Raw genomic sequence first — 20,549 nt, 5'->3', positions numbered from 1 at the left:
ATATATGTGTGTGTGTGTGTGTGTATATATATATATGTATATATATATATATATATATATATATATATATACACACACACACACACACACACATACATACACATACATATATATATATTGAGTGGCCAGATTATTATGACCACATGACATTTGTAGGCAAATTAGCCATACACTACATTGTATAGGATATGGAAGCCGAAGGCCTGTTCGAACACTTATGCTGTCTGCAGTTACCAAGATACAATGTCTCCAATTCACACAGGAACGAACACCTTTGTTTGAACACCTTTGCTGTCTGCAGTTACCAAGATAAAATGTCTCCAATTCACACAGGAACACAAGGATTGGACAGTCAAGCATTGGAAAAAAGTTATGTGGTCCAATTAATCACATTTCCAGTTGCATCATGCAGATGGCAGAGTGAGAATTTGGCAGAAACAGCATGAAAGCATGCACCACACATGCATGAGTACAACCCTTCAAGCTGAGCAGTGTTATGGTTTGGGGCATGTTTTCCTGGCATTATTTGGGCCCTTTAATTTGTGTGGAACAATGTCTGAGTAGCACAACATACCTAAGTATCATTGCTGATCAAGTTCATCCTATCACATTGATGGCATATCCCAGTGGAGATGGCTTCTTCCAGTAAGACAATGTGCCATGCCATGGTGCTCGCTTTGTGCAGGAGTGGTTTCTAGAACATGAGGGAGACTTTACCTTCCTTAGGCGGCCCCCACAATCACCAGATCTCAATCCAATTGAGCATTTGTGGGATGAAGTTAAAAGAGCCATCAGGCAGCTGGTTCCACAACCATTAAATCTCACAGAACTGGACAGTGCTATTCATCAGGCATGGTGTCAGATTCCTCACATCACCTTTCAATATCTTGTGGAGTCAGTGCCAAGAAGAATCGTCACAGTATTGAAGGCAAAAGGTGGCCCAACGAAGTACTGATGGGGTGGTCATAATAATCTGGCCACTCAGTGTATATGTCTGGTTTTTGCCAGTACCATGCTCTTTTGATTACTTTAGCCTAGTAATATAGTTTGCTGTTAGATAGTGTGATATCTCTAGCTTTGTTCTTTTTTTCTCAAGATTGCTTTAGCTAGCCCTGGCTAGTGTGGCTCAGTTGGTTGGGCATCATCCCATGCACCAAAGAGTTGCCGGTTTGAGACACATGCCGGGGTTGTGGGCTCCATCCCTGGAGGAGGCATCCAGTCAATATTTCACTCTTACATCAGTGTTTTTCTCCCTCTCCCTCTTTCCCTAAAAATTATTTTTTTAAATTTATTTAATAAAACACATTGCTGCCATGGTCATGGTTTGAGAATTGGCCCATGCTCCAAAGGGCCATAGGTTTGATTCCCAGGTCAAGGGCACATACATGGGTTGCAAGTTCGATCTCTCTCACATCATTGTTTTCCTCTCTCTCTCCCCTGCTTCCTCCTTCCTTCCACTCTTTCTAAAACTCAATGGAAAAAATACCCTCAGGTGAGGATTAACCAAACAAAAAAATTGCTTTGGCTATATGAGGTTTTTCATGGTCCTATATAAATTTTAAAATTAATTATTATAGTTATGTGAAAAATGCCATTGGTATTCTGATAGGGATTGCAGTCAGTTTGCCTTTTCAGTTGACAATTTAGTGTCAATAGAGAAAACTGAATTTATTGTGACATGCAGGGAACCTATAATAGGTCACTATATAGAATCTAGAACAGGGGTGGGCAAACTTTTTGACTCGAGGGCCACACTGGGTTCTTAAACTGGACCAGAGGGCCGGAACAAAAGCATGGATGGAGTGTTTGTGTGAACTAATATAAATTCAAAGTAAACATCATTACATAAAAGGATACGGTCTTTTTTTTTTTTTAGTTTTATACATTTCAAACGGGCCGGATCCGGCCTGCAGGCCGTAGTTTGCCCATGGCTGATCTAGAACGTAAAGGAGGAATCTTTGCGCTCAGAAAACTTACCTTTTAGAAATAGACTCCTGCAACATTATCTTTCATTTAATATCGGGAAAGTGATTAATTTAATCAGATCTGAGATTGTGTAACTCAATGGTCATTAAGTGGGAAAAAGAATTAAGTGAGAATAATCATACGCGCCTGTCCCCTCATGCTTACACCCCCCGCAAAAAAAAAAAAAAATTATAAATCAGTTACTCTCTTTCACTCCTGGGGATTAAATAAAACAAGATGGGATGGGACAGGGAACACGCTTCTGTGGAAGAGGCTTAGCAGCCAGGGTAGGGACACTGGCTGTGTGAGTGAAAGGGAAAACTGAGTTTTTAAGCAGAGGACGCCCAGTCTAACTTGAAACTGATCACTAGCAAAATTCTCGTCCACTGAGTGTGACTGTGGTCATTCTTAAGAAAGAACAGAGCATTATGGTTGAAATATTGTATTATTCATCCCAAAGACAGAGAGCCAGCATAGTGATTCCCAGCATTTGCTTCCAGCCAATCAGTAATCAATGGCTGCTGTTTTTGAGGGCCTCCCCTAGCATGTTATTCACTGCATTAACCTCTCATGTGCAGCACATGCAATAGTCACAACCACCTTGCAAGGTAGATATTATTGTTCCAGTTTTATGGGTAAGGCGCAATGGAATTAAGTGACTTCCCCAAGGTCTTCCAGTTAATAAATGGCAGAGCAGAAATTCAACCCGTGTCCACCTGACGCAAAGCCCACGCTCTTCCCTCTAGCCTACACCTGCATTTAACTCTCTCAAAGCAGCTGTCCAATTGGAAGCTTGAACCCCCTCTAGCCTCAGCGTGAGGTGGAACCATCAGAGATCTGACTGCAGAGATTCTGATGCAGCCGAGCACTGTTCCCTTTGCATGTGGCTCTCATGACTATGTGGGAGGTAGGAATTAACATCTTCATTGTACAGCAGAGAAACTGGAACAGGGGATATACATGCAACTTGTCCATGACACTGGAGCAGTGGAGCTGAGCTTAAAACTTGGCATTTAGCTATCTTGAGTTCTGAATTGCATTCCTTGGGCCTACAACCAATGAATAAAAAGGGCCATTTCTGCTTCACTTGGTAGGCCACAGTACTTATGAATTTCAGAATTGTTTTTGTGGGGCAATTTTATGATAACTAATGAGACAATGGCCATGAAATGAATCAGGAAACAAAGTTCCATGGTACTGAGGGTTTATGCAAAAGCAAATGTTCTTTGTTCAGTAAAAGCTGCATTAAATAAAACCCACATTAATGTTTCTTAAACAAAACAAAACAAAAAAAAACCTTCTAAAGAAGCCATATTGCTTTCTCTCTGTGACATGGAATTATGAAAAATAACCGTTGTTCTTTATTGGAGGAAATGAAAGTGGAAGAAAAGCAACATAGTTCTACCAATGACAGAACATGTATCGTATGCTGTAGGTAGGTCATCATACAAACTTACCACTCAGCGTTCTCTGAGCACTTCCAGACATTCACATCGCCACAGTATATGCACAGCCTTCATAAAGGAGTTTGGAAGACAGAATTGATGTTAAGCAAAAATTCTCACTTTCAGTACTCTGATTTTTTTCTTTATTTCTTTATTGTCTTAAACTGTGAGACTATCTGCATGCTAAGCAGCTTCTTTAGTGTCCGAACTTGGAAAACAATTATATTTAAGTCATTGCAGACAATGAGACACCTTTTTGTGAAAGAAAGAGGAGAAAGAAGAGCAAGGTTGGGGATGCCTGTTATATCTGTCTCCCCTGGTGCAGTGTCAGTATCTGACCACTTCTCCAAACTTCTAAGAAGTCTGCCCTCCCCCTGACCCCCTGATCACACATGTAGTACCAAGCTTAAACTGAAAAAGAAGCACCGAAATACTACTATCCATGTGGCTATGTAGAATAGAAGCCTAGGTAAATCCCACACACAGATCAGGCCACTGCTAGCCAAAGTTGTAGGTAAGGACAGTTTTTATCTAAGACTTATCATCTTCAATTAAACAGTGTCCCTTTTTTGTGCCCAATACCTTTGTAGCATGCTCTGGCTGCCCAGGTACCCCTTAATGCAGTAACCCACATGGAGTCTCCTTTTATAGGCAACAATTCATGCTCTGAATTTTTTTTTTTTTTTTGCTACCCTTTATCAAAAATTGCTCACACCTGATCTTCTTCTCTTGGATTTAATTGTCTATCTTCCTCAGCCAGAATGAAAGTTCTCTAGGGACCTTTGTCTGCCTTTTCTCAGTGGGGGAATCCCAGCACCCATCTGGCACACAGAAGAAAGAACACACCCACCTATGCCATATATCAGTAGCTACTCAAGGCTTAAGTGAGGACTTACAGGGTGAGATATGGCCAACAGGAATGTACTCTTTGTCCTGCCGAGTGCTTGAAACTTTTTTTTCTAAGTTGAGAACATTCATTTAAAAATCTTAGCTTCCCTGAAAAAGATAGGAGATCTGGTAACACTGGCAAGTACCTTTCCTCCCTTGAATGGGGCATGGCCTTCCCATGTCCCTACCACTCCCTCTGGCTTCCCTAGACTGAAACTGTGTCAGATCCAATATTGAGAAGAGAGGGGTCAAGTTTTAGAATATCAGCATATTGCACTTGGCCTGTAGTTGCCCTATTTGTTGGAGGTATTAGAATTTGTGAATGTGACTCCAGTCTTTAAATATTTTCCTTACAGATAATGTCTTTCTGTTTTGTCTGAAACTTTAAAATGTATAATAACACGGTTAGGAATGTCACACATTGTGGCAGGAGAAGTATTTTGGGCTGGAAGACCTTCCAGGTCACACCATGGAGTGGGGCTACCCTTTCTTTCTGTGTGTAGAGCCTTTGCTTGGGAAAAATTGAGATCTCTAGGTTCTTCCCATTTTCCTGAGAACTCTTTTCCCCAAAACCCTCAGTGATTGTACTATATGCATTGCCTCTTAGTAATACCTCTTTTTGTATTTGGATGCCGTTTTCCTCCCAGGTAGCCATATTCATAGAGCCATTGCAAGTGCTCATCTAATGCTTAATTCAGTGGGGAGCATATTTCTTGCCACTAAATGTATATGCAATGATGGCTTGACCATAGTGTACTTAACACAGCATGGGAGCAGCCAGTTAGAGACCATTGGTGATGGAGAACAGCAAAGGTGTCCAGGAAGACCACTCAGGCCTTGGAAGAATTGTCCTCTTGTTTGACTAGGCACATAATTAAGAATCACTGGATAAGAGCAAACCACTCGGTTGTTTCACATTTGGGGGAACTAACTTGGTGTCACCTATGAGAGACATGGGTCACTTCTCTGTATCTGATTGGCTAAGAACCATACTAATTCAGAGATTGCTGCTTAGAGGGTGGGGGGAAATTATATCACAAAAGATTCCCATAACTATGGCTTTACCTAAAATGGTATAGTTATCAAAGCCAAATCATCCTATATAATAAAAGGCTAATATGCAAATCGACTGAATGGTGGAATGACAGGTCGCTATGACGCGAACTGACCACCAGGGAGCAGACGCTCAATGCAGGAGCTGCCCCCTGGTGGTCAGTGCACTCCCACAGGGGGAGCGCCGCTCCGCCAGAAGCCGTGCTCATAGATGGTGAGCGCAGCAGCAGTGGTGGGAGCTAAGGATGTCCAACTGCCAACTTAGGCTTGGTCCCTGGGGGGAGCAGGCCTAAGCCATCAGTCAGACATCCCCCAAGGGCTCCTGGACTGTGAGAGGGCACAGGCCGAGCTGAGGGACATCCTCCCCCCCCCCTCCCCCAGTGCATGAATTTCATGCACCAGGCTTCTAGTGTCAATATAAAAAAATATTTTTGTTAAGTGAAATGTACTGGACTTAGAGAATATAGTATACAACTTTATCCTCACAACCTTCTTAGGCTATGTTAATATTCTAAATATAATGCTTTAGGTTTAGGAATCCTAGTATATCTTTTTAAGCAACCTATATTCAACATATACCTTTGTTTAAAGAATAGTTTATGATTTTTGAGAGTGGAAAGGAAAGAGAGAAACATCCATGTGAGAGGAGCATCCATCAGCTGCCTCCTGCATGCTCCCTACTGGGGATCAAGCCCACAACCCCGGGCATGTGCTCTGACCAGGAATCAAACCAGCAACCTCTCAGTGCACAAGGTTGATGCCCAATCAACTGAGCCACACCAGCCAGGGTCAATTTTTCATTTTTAAGCTAAAATAAATGATTTAATATGTAGGCACTTTCCATGTTTAAGGCACAACGAAAAACAAGCCAGGTGAAGTTGCTTCTTTCCTACAGCTTACATTCAGTTGTTGTTTAATAAACAAATGAGCAAATGAATTAGTGCATCAGGTAGATGATGGCTATGGGGGGAAAGGTAACATGAGGAGGTAGGGGAGGGGAGGATGCATGGCAAGGGATGATCTTTTACTGAATGAGGTGAGGGAAGGTGATATTTGGTCTGAGACCTATTCTGGTAAGAGAGCCAGTCATGCAGAGACTGGGCAGGGTGTCCCAGGGAGGTGGAAAGGCAAGTGCATGCGTTCAGTGTGCTCAAGCATCAGCAAGGTGGCCAGCCAGCCTGGAAAGGAATGAGCATGGAAAAGAAGAGGTAATGTCACAGCCCTAGCCAGTTTGTCTCAGTGGATAGAGCATTGGCCTGTGGACCCAAGGGTCCCGGGTTTGATTCCTGTCAAGGGCACATACCTCAGTTGCAGGCTCCTTGCTGCCCTGGGCCCTGGTCGGGGCACGTGCAAAAGGCAACCAATCTATGTGTTTCTCTCATATTGATGTTCTTCTCTGTCTTTCCTTCTCTCTGCCACTCCCTCTAAAAATCAATGGGAAAATACCCTCAGGTGAGGATTTAAAAAAAAAAAAAAGTAATGTCACAGAGGAGCCAGAAAGCAGACTTGCAGGGCCTTCTGGGACATTGTGAAGACTTTAAACCGTTATGTCAAGGATGATGGCAAGTTGTTGGAAGATTTTAAGCATGGGAGTAACTTAACATTTACATTTTAAAATCAATGGTAAGTCTCAGCTGGGTGACTCAGTTGCTTGGAGCATTGTCCCATACACCAAAAGGTTGCAGGTTCGATGCCTGGTCAGGACACATCCCTAGGTTGTGGGTTTGATACCCAGTTAGGGCGCATATGGGAGGCAATCGATCGATGTTTCTCTCACACATTGATGTCAGAGCATGGGTTCCTAATCTTTAAATTCAGAATTGTATCTCACTATCACAGATTTCTTTAATAATCTTAAGTATTATTTTCAATGCATTTAAAAACATTATTCTGAGAAAGGAAATCGTAGGCCTTCCCAGATTGTCAATGGGGCCTGTGAGTGTAGAGAGAGTGTGTGAAAGGACTCAATTAATTTGTTTGAATCTAAGCAGCACTGCAAATGGCACTGGGTTTATAATGTTTGGGAGAGGAGGGGAAGTGCTGAGCACATGCCAAGGCTCACAAAGAGGCCAACCATAGCCAGGTGACCACTTGTTCCAACCTGGCCAGGATTGTCCCCATGTATGACTTTGTCCTGGTGCAATTATTACTGCCACCTCCTTTCACTCTCACAAGTGTCCCAGTAAGAACGTAAATTAAATGCTCCCCCCCCCCACACACACACACACGCCTTGCTGATAGCTATAGCTATTATCAAGAAAGCAATGGTGTCTAGCCAGAATGGCTCAGTTGGTTGAGCATGATGAGTGTTGTCCCTGTTCTATGTACCAAAAGGTTCTCGGTCCACAGGCCACATACCTGGGCTGGCAACCAGTCAATGTTTCTCTCTCACATCTCTCTCTCTCTCTCTCTCTCTCTCTCTCTCTCTCTCTCTCTCTTTTCCTCTCTCTAATCACATCCTCAGTTGAGGATTTTAAGAAAAAGAATGCAGTGGTGATAAATGTAGTGAATTGAGTGCCTTTTCCAGTACGTGTGGTAGGGGCTGCCAACCCCTGAATTTGGGCTTATTTCTATAATGAATGGGTAATCAAAGTTAGAATATTATGCAAAAATATGATGAAAAAAATACTGTTTTAATCGTAATTATTTCTCTTTTACAGCCAAAAAAGAGCATAAAATGGAAGAAAGTCACCTGGAGAATGCTCAGAAAAGGTAAGCAGCTCTAACTTGGCCCCAGCTCTTTCTTTGACTAGCCATTTTATTGTTATTATTAATTATTATTAAGTACATTCCACATTGCTGTGCAACCATAACTACCATCTATATCCTGAAATTTTCATTTTCTTCAATGGCAACTCTGGATCCATTAAACTCTAACTCCCCACTTCCTTCCCCCAGCCCTTGGCAACCACCATTCTAATATCTGTCCCTGTGACTTTGACTGCTCTAGTGACCTCCTGTAAGTGGACTCATACATCACTTTTCCTTTTGTGACTGGCTTGTTTCATCCACATAATGTCTGACTGACGATTCTTTTGGCCCCGTTTGTTAAGACTATGCTTCCATGAACAATAACAGCCTGTGGAGAGCTGGAGTGAAAACACTGTGACAGGACTTGGGAATATTTTTCCTCAAGAAGCAAGAGATTTAAGAAAAAAAAGCAGGAGATCATTGGGAAGTGACTCGCCTGCCTCCCATGTCATGACGCTATTTCCATCTCTTTGCCTCTCCTCCATCACTCTGCTCCTGAACCACTTCCTGGGAGTCAGGAACAACGTGATCCTTCTTAGCATTACAACTAGATTCAACCAGTTATTACAAACACCTAAGAGGCTTACTGTGTCTTTCCTCAGAGCCTAGAGGACATCTTGGGGAGAAGGGAATGACCTCTATATGGAAAACTAAAACTCCCACAGAATGGGTCAGAGACCTCAGAGGTCTCCTATTCAAGCTCTCCCCTACTTCACGCCTCTTGTTTGCTCTTCTCTCTCTCAGTGGCCATCAGGTGGTGGAGGCCAGTAATCACCAGCTGTGGCCCCGAGGGGCTTTCTTTGTGTCAGTTGGCCGGGTTAGTCGGTGTGGCTACCCCTCCCTCTTAGAGGAGGAATGGGAATATACCGAGGCTTTCTCATATTCAGCTCAGAAAATTGAGATAAATTTTGCTGGTACATTTCTAAAAGTACTAGAAAATTAAATAAGAGGTAAGAGCAGGAAGAGGCACATGTGGGAAAAAAAATGGACTTTACAAATACGCGAGGAGAGGAGTTCACTAAATGCAAGTGAACAAACTCTACAAATGAGCCCTTCTCCTCCCGGGGGCTCTGAAAGACTGAACCGGTGCCGTCTGCTCTGTTTTGACAAGTCCCACATCCTGCCCTGCTCTCCACTGTACTCGCCAATAAAATTAAAATGCAGATGAGAGCGAGGTGAAGGCAAACCCTGCATTTTCCTAAGTGCAGACATGGTCTTGAACCGTGACTTTATCGTCACATGATAATCTTGACAATGAAGACAGTCACCTGATTGTGTGTGTGTGGATATCTGTGCCCCTGTATTGGCCGTACCCCTACAGTAGCTTCCCGTCCTCCGTGTGTAAAAGCGCTGCGTCTGTGTTACAGAAATAATCAGCATGCATAAAAGAGACCCTCAACTAGGGGCACATGAGTATCAGGCCAAACAGAAATTCGGTTTCTGGGGTGGATGTCACTTCTAATACTTCTTCAAGATTCTTGCGTAAGGAACAGGGGGCCCACCTCCGAGGGGCCGAAGCTGCTGCTGTGCATTAGCCATGCTGAGGGGGGCCATAAATTCTGGTTGTCAGCGTTTTCCGTGACTTTGTGGTGAAGGTAGTCTAGCTTTCATGTCATACATGAAATATGTCCGATCCCATCTTTAATGTAGAAACCACAGTTGTTTGGTTGCCCTCTTTAAGGAGGTTGGTGGTCAGTGTTGCAATATTCGTGTGAGATTTAGGAAATTCTCATGTTTTATTCTCAAGAGAAACAATTTACTCTGAGGCGAAGGAATATTTGCTTTTCCTAAGCAGTTTCTGAAGGCACGCATGTAAAACAGTAAGTGGATGTGTTCCACTCTGGCCTCTCCGCACTGCAGAAGTAAAACCGTTCAGTTGGCCACGGGCTCTTTGATAGAATCATCGCCTGCACTTTAGAAATGTTTAGCTGAATTGTAAAGACACAGATCAGATGAGGAATTGTAGCAGGGAGAAAGGAGTCAAGGAATAGTTTAGAGTGAAGTCCAGAAGTTATGTGAAACATGATCAGAAATCCATCCACTTGTTAGAAGTCGAAAGCAAGAGTCATGTGCTGGCAAATAAAAGTTTCGGAAAGCATGATTGCCCCCTTGTCTGTTGAAGAAAATTCTCCTGACTGCTTAAGATCTATAATTTTCATGCCCAAATTTCGGAAGGTTTTCAATCATCCGTCTTCTGTGAATCGAAATTGAATTTGAAAGGAAGAGAGTTTTGCTTGGGAGGACAGTGGCCTAGACTTTATCAGGTAGCTGCAGGTTCATAGACCAGCTTTTAGCTTTTCCTTGGGCAAAGGAAGAGCACTGAATTCAAACAAGGCGCACCTCGGAGCAGCTGCTCTCCATCACAGCTGCGGTGCCAAGGCCAGGCCATTCTCTGCAACTCTGTTTACTTTGGTTCTTCTGAAGAGGCTCGCTTGCCTTCTTAGTTCCCAAAGCACATAGCGGGGAAATGCTCGAGTTCTGCCTTTCCTTTAGTTTTCGCCCCGTCTGAGGGTGAGTAAGCGGGACCTCACAGCTCCCAGGGGAGAGGGGGAGGTACATGGTTAGCTTCAGTTCAGAGTCGGGGAAAGCGAGGCCGCAGGATGCTGGCATGCTTTCCTCAAGCTCTGCGATAGCCCCCAAACAGAGCTGCCCTTCTCTGCAACAGCACCAGTGCGTGCAATGCCCTGGTCTCGCACTCGAGACTCCCAATAAGGCTCCAGGTGTGGGGGTGATTTGAGAAGCAAGGACTGGGGCTCTCTGCTCTTCACTGTGTCCTGCTGGGCTGTAGGAAGACCATTTGTTCCCCTAAAGACTCACCGTGGAAGACTTTCTCCTCTCTATTGTTGCACAAAGAAATATGGTTCTGTATAGAAGGTGAGCATCTGGAAGAGAAGAAAATAATGATTTGCTTTGCTGGGGGCAACACACATTATGGAAGATATAGGGGCAACTGTGTCTAAAGTGGAAATGCGGGGGAGGGGCACTGTTGTATTTCTTGAATGCCCGGGTCACCGAGCATGAGCCACAGGGACGGAGGGAGGAAAAAGCATTTCCCTGAGAACCAGGAGGCCCAAGATTAGCCCATCGCTGCCAATAAAAAGGGACATTCAGTCTTTCCAGGTCTTTGTTTCCTCATCTGTAAAATGAGAACATTGGACAAGTTGACATGTAAGTCTCTTCCAATTCGAAAGCCCCAGGCCCCTGTAAGAAAACCGTGGCCGGTTCCTATCGTTCACAAAACTCTCTACAATGCATGTCCATGCTGCATTAATATAATTTTCATTTTGAATGAAATAAAACTAGATGCCATGGAGTGTGCTTTGGTGTTATCAGTATTCTGCTTGCCACAAAATGGGTCCCGCCTGGGTGAAAGTGGACATTGCTACTTTCTTCCGTTGCTGGTTTTGCGCCAAAATATGCATGTTTGGTATTGTAAGAGAGTCCCTTAAGAAATTACTGCAGTTGTTGCCTTTCTCCACTTATACACTTCCAGTCTTTTAATAACTGGGAGCCAAAATTCCCTGACCAGTAGTTTTAATTTGCATTAAAAACAGATTTATTATTTACAGAAGCACAAAGAATTTATGGGACTCAGAGCTGCAGCCCCAGCTTGGATCTCGCCTAATCATAGCCATGGAATCAATTAACAGTTCATCTGTGAACTGTGGTAAAATCTTATGAGATACATATTGGCCAATAACTGAGAACGAGATGAAAGTATGCTCCGTAATAGTAACGGGGCTTCGGGGTTTTACAATCGCCGTTGAATAGAGTTCCATTAGAAACTCAGTATTCAGGATGGCCACAAAAAAATGCTGTGTCTGAACAGATGATAGAGCATTGAGTAGCCATAAACCTGGCCAGCCATTCCTGCTTTGATTAGTTTCCAACACCCTAGAAAAGGGAGCCATTTATTTAAGTGTTCTTGCTCATGGCAAATGAGCTTGTGAGGCTTGGGGTGGGTGGGGGCGGCTGGGTAGAAAGATTGAGTGCAGAGCTATAAATTGCTGCAAAGCTAGTGCCTCCAAGAAGGGCTGCTTGGGAGGCCCGGCTAGTCTGGTGTGAGAGTCCATGGGGTAGGTCAGGAGGCTCTTAGTGATATCTGGGAATCTCCTTTGCAAAACCTGGTCCAGATTGGAGATCATTTATTAAGATCAAAGATGATTTTCCATCCAAACCTTGCTATGCCCTCAACTGTACATACACTTTTGTGCATTTGGTGGTCTGTATTCTTGTATCATATAAAGCTTTAAAAATGTAGCCTTCTTAAAGATCATAGAGGTTCAGTCCCTTATTTTACCCTTGAGAAAATTGAGTCTGATGCTGAGTGATCGGCCCCAGGTTACAACGCCAGAGGGTACCAGAATAGGAGAGAACAGTCTTGATTTTCCATGAAACACTCAGCAGATTAATTATTCCCACTGGGCTCGCTAACGGACCACTGCTTCACGCCACAGAGTCAATATTCCAGCAGCGTTCCCCGTCATCATTAAACTTCAAGTGAAGAGCAGGTACATGGCACAGATTGGAGATGAAGAACAAACTCTAAAGTTTTACCTGTATACCCCCCGGACTTACACATGCTGGATTTTTCATGGATAAGATATGACGAGGAGTATCCCCAGTCAAATTGAATTTTTTGGAAAGTGGATTTGAGCAAATGGGTTTTCTGGGGTTTAGGATAAACCGCAGTAATGGAGACAGAGAGTGGAGAAGTGGGAAACTGCCCCCGGGGCCCCCCACCCACCCTAATGGTGTTGACAGTTTCTCACCCTCTCCCTCACTCTGTTTTCCCCTCCTGCCTGTTGCAGTTTTGAAACGACAGTGGGATATTTTGGGATGAAGCCAAAGTCTGGTGAGAAAGAGATCACTCCAAACTACGTGTTTATGGTGTGGTACGAGTTCTGCAGTGACTTCAAGACGATTTGGAAACGGGAAAGTAAAAACATATCTAAAGAAAGGTAAGTTCCGACAGAGTCACAAATACCCCCGTGGGGAGTCCAGGAAACGGCCTCCTCAGACCTAGCAAAGCGCACACATTTCACACGCGTCAGTGTTGTCGTTCGGGCCAAGTGGCCATGAGGAAGGATGATTGCCTCAGGGCTCCTAGGGCAATTCGGGGGGAGGCTTGCTGTCCGCACAAGCAGATACCCTCACGTGGTCCGATAAGTTACACTTTCTTAACCCCTTCCAATTACTAGCTAGTAAATGAAAGGGGAGCTGTGCTAATTTGCAACAGATTGCTTCTCTGCGTATTTTCATGTTGGCCCAGGCTAAATGAGGCAGCCTTGCTGTCGCAGACAGTACAGACAAATAAAAGTGAATGCTTTTCCCATTAATATACTGAACTTGCATCAAAGGGAAATCTCTGAGACGCGGGCCACACTTAACACGGTGTTGAAGCCCCGCTCTGGATTTACAGCGCCACTTCTGACTGCCCGTATCCTGCTGAGGACATCAAACCGCCTGCCGCTCAGCCTCAGTGCAGCCTCCTGATTTTATTAGCTGGGGGTAGAAGGAAAACCTCGGCTCTGAATGCAGGGAGGTGTGTGTGTGCGCGCATGTGTGTGTTCATTCTGAGAAAGAGCATTTCTGCTTGATTACTGTTTTGATCAGGTTGCCACCGTTCTGCAGAGGGTGTCACGGATTTAAACTTCAAACAGGTCTTGCTACTACCCCTGCAGAACAGATGCATAAGAGTGTCACTCAAAGTAGAGCGGAAGGAGACAAAAAAATCCTACAAATTAAGGGAGATGATTCATTTAACTAAAGCATCTATATCTCACTAAAATTGAGACCTAAAATTCCTACGTTCAGTGCTTTTGTTCTTTACTTTGTAATTAGAGAAAAAGCATATGCATAATATACCTACACGCACACACAATACACTAATATATTTCACCTTAAAAAGCTATTTTTAAAACTGATCAAAAGTTAGAGATTTTTGACCCAGTATTGCTGAGTATCTAAATATTTTCTCTTTTCAAAAGACTGCTTTCTTTCTAAGGAAGTCAAAGAGCTTCAAAAATGTTTATCAGCATATCTTCCCACCATTACCTCTTTGGGAACATGGGAATTAACATTAGTACATCCATTCTATGGAGAAGCGGAAGCAGAGAAATAGTTAAGTGACATTTTAAAGAAAAAGATCATTGATAATAACATGGAAAAAAAATTCTAAAAACCTTGACACGTACCTCATTTGCTCTTGCCCTGTAGCCGCTTATTTAACCCTTTCAGCTTCCAAGGAATAAATTCTGTCTTGTGAGCTTCATAGGAAAGTGGTAGCGCCAAGCTCCTCTCCCTCCCCATGTCCATACCTGACAGCCAGGAACCCAGCAGTGGGCTCTGAGTGTATGGCCTTTGCTTAAGATGTTGCGCCTCACATGTTGCGCATCGTCCTTACTGAATTTGCCCTTGAGGAAGGAGCCCTAAAATGGTCCAAAAACCAAAAACAACTGAGAGGGTAATTGATTGCTTTTCGTTATAATAATCTTCAGTTAAAATATGCAAGTGTATCCTAACTTAAGAAGTTTTTTCCCCTGTCACCGAAGTTAGACCCGATAAATTGTGGGTCTGCAGGGGTGGTGGCTGGCGTCCTTTAACATGACGTGTCCTCTGACTCCTAGCCGCAGGCATTTGCAGGACCGCTTCCTGGGTGCAGCTGGTGAATTGCCCACTTCACACTCTGTAAACCAACACCTTCCAAGGGTCATGACTTCCCAGGCCCCTCTTTAGTTCTCACTGAGTGATTCCAGGGGTCTCTTCATTCCAGCCGCGCTATGCGAGATGGATCACCGAGGTTTCCAACTTAAACAGCAGCATCTCCGAATGTTAACGATGCCTCATAAAATATTTTTGGAAGCAGCTTGTTTACAAAAATCTATTTGCTAAGAGATGTTAGCACATTATGTTTATTACTGCTCAGCCAGTTAAACAAATTGATTAATAACCCGGGTTTTCTTGTGAAGTGAGGATTTTTTTTATAATTGTCCTCTGTCTGCTAAAGATTTTAGATTTTAAACAGTTTGGAATCACATATTACTCTGGTAAAATAAGCAAATCAACTTGAATTCTATTGTAATTAAAATAAGAAACAATATGATTACTTTGTTTGACACCTAATTAATGATGTTTGATATTATCATTTTTTATTATACTATTCCCAGAAATCCAATAAATCCCAACAACACTAAATGTCACGAGGTAACATAACATAGTACAAAGTCATCCTCAAAAAAAAAAAAAATTCAAATAAAAACCGGATGGCTTGTATGTATGAGGAAAAAGAAAACAATGGTTTGGATCGCATCAGGAGAAATTGCACCCACTTGATTTTTAGATCTATTTGAAACCCAACTAAAACCCCAGATATTGGGGGAAATGAAGGATCAATAATAGTGTTTTTAAAGGGATAGAATCACCTCTAAATGGAATGGAAGTATTGAAACTGCTTTGAGCTACTTGAGGTCAATTTCAGGTGGTAGAGATTCTTTACTTCTTTCTCTGCTTAGTATGGTTTCCAGGAAAACACATTCATTAGCCTAATGCACAGTTGCATTGATGCGGCTCCATGTTAGGGTAGCAACTGTCCGTTGTGGGACCCAGGACAACCTCTAAGCACACAAATGACTATAAAAGCTCCCATTGTTCTTGTGCCTTGTGAGCGCTATGGTTTACCTGCGGATTAACTATACCCAGGAGAAAAGCAAGCTACTTTATGATGGTATATTGATGGCATTAAGCTTTCCTTGTCATTTAAGCCAATATTAGGCAAAATAGAAAACGGCTGTGTCCAGGCACAAATGCATAATGCACCACCCCTAGATCTTCCTTCTGTCACCCGCCCAGTTCTCATGCAGCCCCTAGTCTTAGAACTCACCCTCCAGTGAAATGTACCAGGCCCTTCCCTTACCCCTTATAAGTACAAGCAGTGTGTGCTCGGTGGTGTGAAACAGACCTTTAGATAGAGAGTTAGAAACCAGCGTTCTTACGCCATTATTTTGGTACACAATATGCGGCCAGTCATTTATTATTTCTTGGAGGACCCAATGACATATCACATCTGTAAAGTGTATAGGTTGGGAGGAAGCAGCAACTAAAAGTACACGATGATCTCTTCTAGCTTGAAATCTCTATAAATCTAGAAACTACTTTCCTAATATTCCATAAACTGTGTTTCATTTCTGAAATACTCTTTACCTTTAGTCTTGAGCGCATTAGGGAAGATATTTCAAGCCAGTGTCTTGCAGTGAGTCGGGGAGGTTTGGGGAGGGAGAATTTTCCTTGCCCTCTTGGAATTGGTGAATGTCTACAGCTACCTTGTCTTATGCCCCCAGTTCTTCCCCTAAAATACTGATGTTGGTCCTAAAGACCACATTTTTTAATGAAAGTGTACATGCAAAAAATAAAATCCTTTCCTCTGCTCATCTGTATCCAACATTGCGCTTATGGCTTTTTAAAGTTTATCGCAATTTTTAGTCTCAGAAACAGCTTTGCCTCAATTGCACCTTCTCATGCACTTTTGTATTTGTGCCTCTTGCTATGCAAACATTCCCTGGATATTTGTAATGCACATCTCTTCCGCCTATTAAGTCGGCCCATTATTCAAGCACACGCATAATTGGAAGGAACCAACCTAATTGTTGCTGCTATGTTTATTACTATGCTTTACTCATTTTCTGCTTTTTCTTTTTTCTGTTTAATTACTCTGGGATATAAGACCCTTCCTTATGAAATGTCCCACTATTTAGGATATCCTAAGACGACTCCCCACATATGACCGCACATGCATACATAGTGGCCACAAACCGCTACCACCCACAAAATGAGCTATGAATTTGCCAAAAGGTAAAGAAGTCCCCGAGGAGCCATGACTCCAGGAATAAAGTCTTGGCAAATAATTCACCCCAAGCCAAAGCAAACTTTCAAAGTGCCATTTAAAAAACCCATAATGGGTGAGTAATGAGTGAATAAGGAGCTTGGTGAATTTTATGTGAAATGCAAATAAGAAATTTTATTATACACATAGCTATAATTTACACCATTGTTTTTTTTTTTAGTTCAGCTAAATACCAACAGGGTTTTTGTTGTAACTATATCATTTGCAGCTATTATGGTTAATTATGTAACTGCCATTCCCTTGACAGCAGATGGTTCAGAGCTGCTGTGGGGTTACCCCAAAAGCTGTTCTCAGAGCTCCCTGTTGCTCAGGTCACTTTAGGAGCAGGAGTTGGGAACTTAGAGAGACCATCACTCAGCCCACAAAGGGGCAATTGATTGCAGTGTAGACGATGTAGGCATTCTTCTCTTCAGATGAGAAAGTTATTCCTGGAAAAAATTCCATGAACTAACATTTTTATTTATTGAAATCTGCTTTCCTGCTGACATGCAAACATGATCATTACAGTAACTTCTCACAAGTTAATGTTCCCTTCCCTGGCCCTCTCTTATGTGGTTAAATGGTTTGTGTACACTTAACTGCTCAGAAGCTTCGTATTTCAAGGGACCCCTTTAATAATACAAATCACCCTCTAGTTGACTGGCAAAACTTTGAATTTCCCCAAGTCACATTTGAAGGCAGCTCTGTACTAATCCACGAACAGTAAATGTCCCAAAGAGCTAACTAATAAACAGAATTATCATAATCACAAAAAATAAAACCTGCTTATTTCCCAAGCAGTAAATTTAAAATTACTTCTGCAAAATTAAAACTATGCTATGAATAAGGAGAGGAGATGGTAGACTTTAAAATGGTAAGAACAGTAAAATCACTGATTTTTTTAAAAAGTAAAACACCTCTTTTGAGTCCCTTTCCTGTGGAAACTATTGTTCTCTCTCGCTTTCCTTTTCCTTTTGACTTCTTAAAAGAAGAGTTTATGTTAATTTCTTCACTTCTTTTTCCTTAGCATGTGCTTAGTCCTTCCTGTATCATTAAGGACAAAGCCTCAGTTGCCATAACAAAGACCAAAATAACTGTTGCTTAAATGAGAAAATTTTGTTATTGTTAATCCTCACCTGAGGATATTTTTCCATTGATTTAGAGGAGAGAGAGAGAGAGAGAGAGAGAGAGAGAGAGAGAGAGAGAGAGAGAGAGAAACATCGATGTGAGAGAGACACATCGATTGGTTGCCTCCCACATGTGTCCTGACCCAGGTTGGGGATCAAGCCTGCAACCGACATACATGGCCTTGACTGGAATGAAACCCAAGATTCTTTAGTCCAACACTCTAACCACTGAGCCAAACCCAATAGGTCTTACACAAGAAATATTTTATATACTTTTGCATAATAATTTGAGTGTAAGTTGTTTGATTGTCAGGGTCTCAGGTTATCTTCTGTCCTGTGGCAACCATCATTAAGATGAGGTCCTTACTCACAAAGTTGATGATGGCTCACATCACGTCCACCAGCACCATTACTGCTAAGTTCCTGCCAGTAGGAAGGGGAGGGCACAACCTTTCCTTTTAAACATGTGGCCTGGAAAATACACACATTTCATTGGGCAAAACTGAGTCTCATGGCCATAAACAAGGGAGCCCAGGAACTGTAGGCTTATCTGGGAGCCATGTGCCCAGCCAAAGACTCACGGTTTCTATTACTAGAGGCAGCAGGAGGAAAAGGATGTTGAGACCATTAGGAGACTTTGCCACCTTTCTTAATTGTGAAGTTAAATAGCTTTTTCTAACTCCTGACCACTACTAGCTTTTGACTCTGATGATAGTTTCTTCCATCTTGAAATGCCCCATGGCTCTCATAGTATTCTGAGTATGTTTCTGTGAAGGTGACCACTCTCTTTCATCTCCTTCATTAGCTCCTCTTTTCCCTCTTCCTTAAGTAACCTTCCCCCAAGGTTCAGATCTCAATGTTCCCCCTCTCTGCTCGATACCCTCTCCCCAGCTAGTTCCACTGATTTTCACAGCTCCCTCTATTACTTCTTTGCCAAGGCCTCCTAAGTCTTCCTACCCAGAGCCAACCTCTTAGTTCTAATTCTCAGACCCAAATCTCCTAAAGCACACCAGACCTTCCCATAGGATGTCCAACCTTCACCTGCAGTTCAGTACATCCCAGTAAGAATTGATTCTGTCCCTTCTGAGGCCTGCTCTTCTTAGGTCCCCTAACTTTCCATTGCACCACTATCTTCCTAGTAGCAAGAAAGGCTAGAAACCTGAATCATTTTTAATGCTAAAAGATTCACTTTCCACCAGTTGCTGATTTTTCACTTTTGCCTCCTCAGTTGATATTCTCCTTGACCCTGTTTTTACAGTGGCTTTGCCCTAATCCATCTCTCACCTGGATTATTAAAACATCCTCCTACCTGTTCTCTCTGCCTATAGTTTTTCTGTTTCCTCTTCAATATTCTTTTGTTTCCAATTGTCTTTCTACAACCTAAGTTAGATCACATCTATTTCTTCAAACATGTTCTGTTGTTTTCTATTACTAATGAAATAAAGGGAAGAGAATTAGCCATTTATGTATAAGGTTGGTACTTATATTCATTAACTTGTTGGGTCCTTGAAAGAACAGTCCAGAAAAGAAGGTATATTGCACCCTAGCTGGTTTGGCTCAGTGGATAGAGCATCGGCCTGTGGACTGAAGGTCCTAGGTTCGATTCCGGTCAAGGGCACATACCAGGGGTTGTGGGCTCGATTCCTACTAGGGGGCCTGCAAGAGGCAGCCGATTGATGATTCTCTTTCATTATTGATGTTTCTATCTCTCTCTCCCTCTCCCTTTCTCTCTGAGATCAATAAAAATATTTTTTTAAAAATATTAAAAAAAAGATGTATTGCTATTTCATAGGTAAGCACAGAAGAGAGTAAACAATTTGCCGATGTCACAGTTTTACTAGTAAGCAACAGTATTGGGGGAAAGGACTAGGTCTTAATTGACCCTAAAGCCTGAGCTCTTTCAAGTTTTCCACATTGTCTTCAAAATTAGAGCATGAGCCTCTAAAAATTTTCCCTTAATTCACTTTTCAATCTCATTTTCTATATCCTCAACCCACATGCACCTACCATGACAACTCACTGTTTCTCACACCTGCACATTCTTGCCGTGAATTCTCATTGGATAATTTCTTTACATTGCACTGTCCGGGTTATTTCCTGTTGGTCAAAATATTGTCATCCTTTAAGGACTATCTCCAAAACCAGCTGTAATAGAAATTTTCTGAGTTGCCGCTAAGTAGAACTACCCTTTCTTCTGGTCTCTGACAACATACTTTTCTTCCATCCTTTAGCAGTTCATTGCAACTTGTTTTTTTAACAATTGTGTGTATTTTCCCACCTGTTCAATATAAACCCATTCCTTGTTCTGTCTTCTATGGTGCATTCTTCAGCACAGAGCCTAGTAATTGTTTATTGATGTAGAAAGGACTTCACAACATAGAACAAAGTGGTTTAAAGTGTGCATTGAAGATCCTCAGCAGTGCAAGAGTTTGAAGGAGG

The 20,549-nt window shown here is 42.5% G+C and overlaps 1 protein-coding gene across 2 annotated transcripts in view; it reads left to right on the top strand.

Annotated features, from left to right (window-relative positions):
• FMN1 (formin 1) overlaps positions 1 to 20,549 on the top strand; it is a 393,533-nt gene that overhangs the window by 345,955 nt on the left and 27,029 nt on the right. For both annotated transcript variants that reach the window (XM_081108000.1, XM_081108001.1), the window contains 2 exons: positions 8,012 to 8,063; positions 12,914 to 13,063. In XM_081108000.1, the coding sequence (XP_080964126.1) occupies positions 8,012 to 8,063; positions 12,914 to 13,063 (202 nt within the window). The remainder of the gene's footprint in view (positions 1 to 8,011; positions 8,064 to 12,913; positions 13,064 to 20,549) is intronic.

The sequence above is a fragment of the Myotis nattereri genome, assembly GCF_964212035.1.
Source record: "Myotis nattereri genome assembly, chromosome: 1".
Classification (NCBI taxonomy): domain Eukaryota; kingdom Metazoa; phylum Chordata; class Mammalia; order Chiroptera; family Vespertilionidae; genus Myotis; species Myotis nattereri.
Note: the sequence above shows the minus strand (reverse complement) of the source record. Positions and strands in the feature narration are given on the sequence as shown.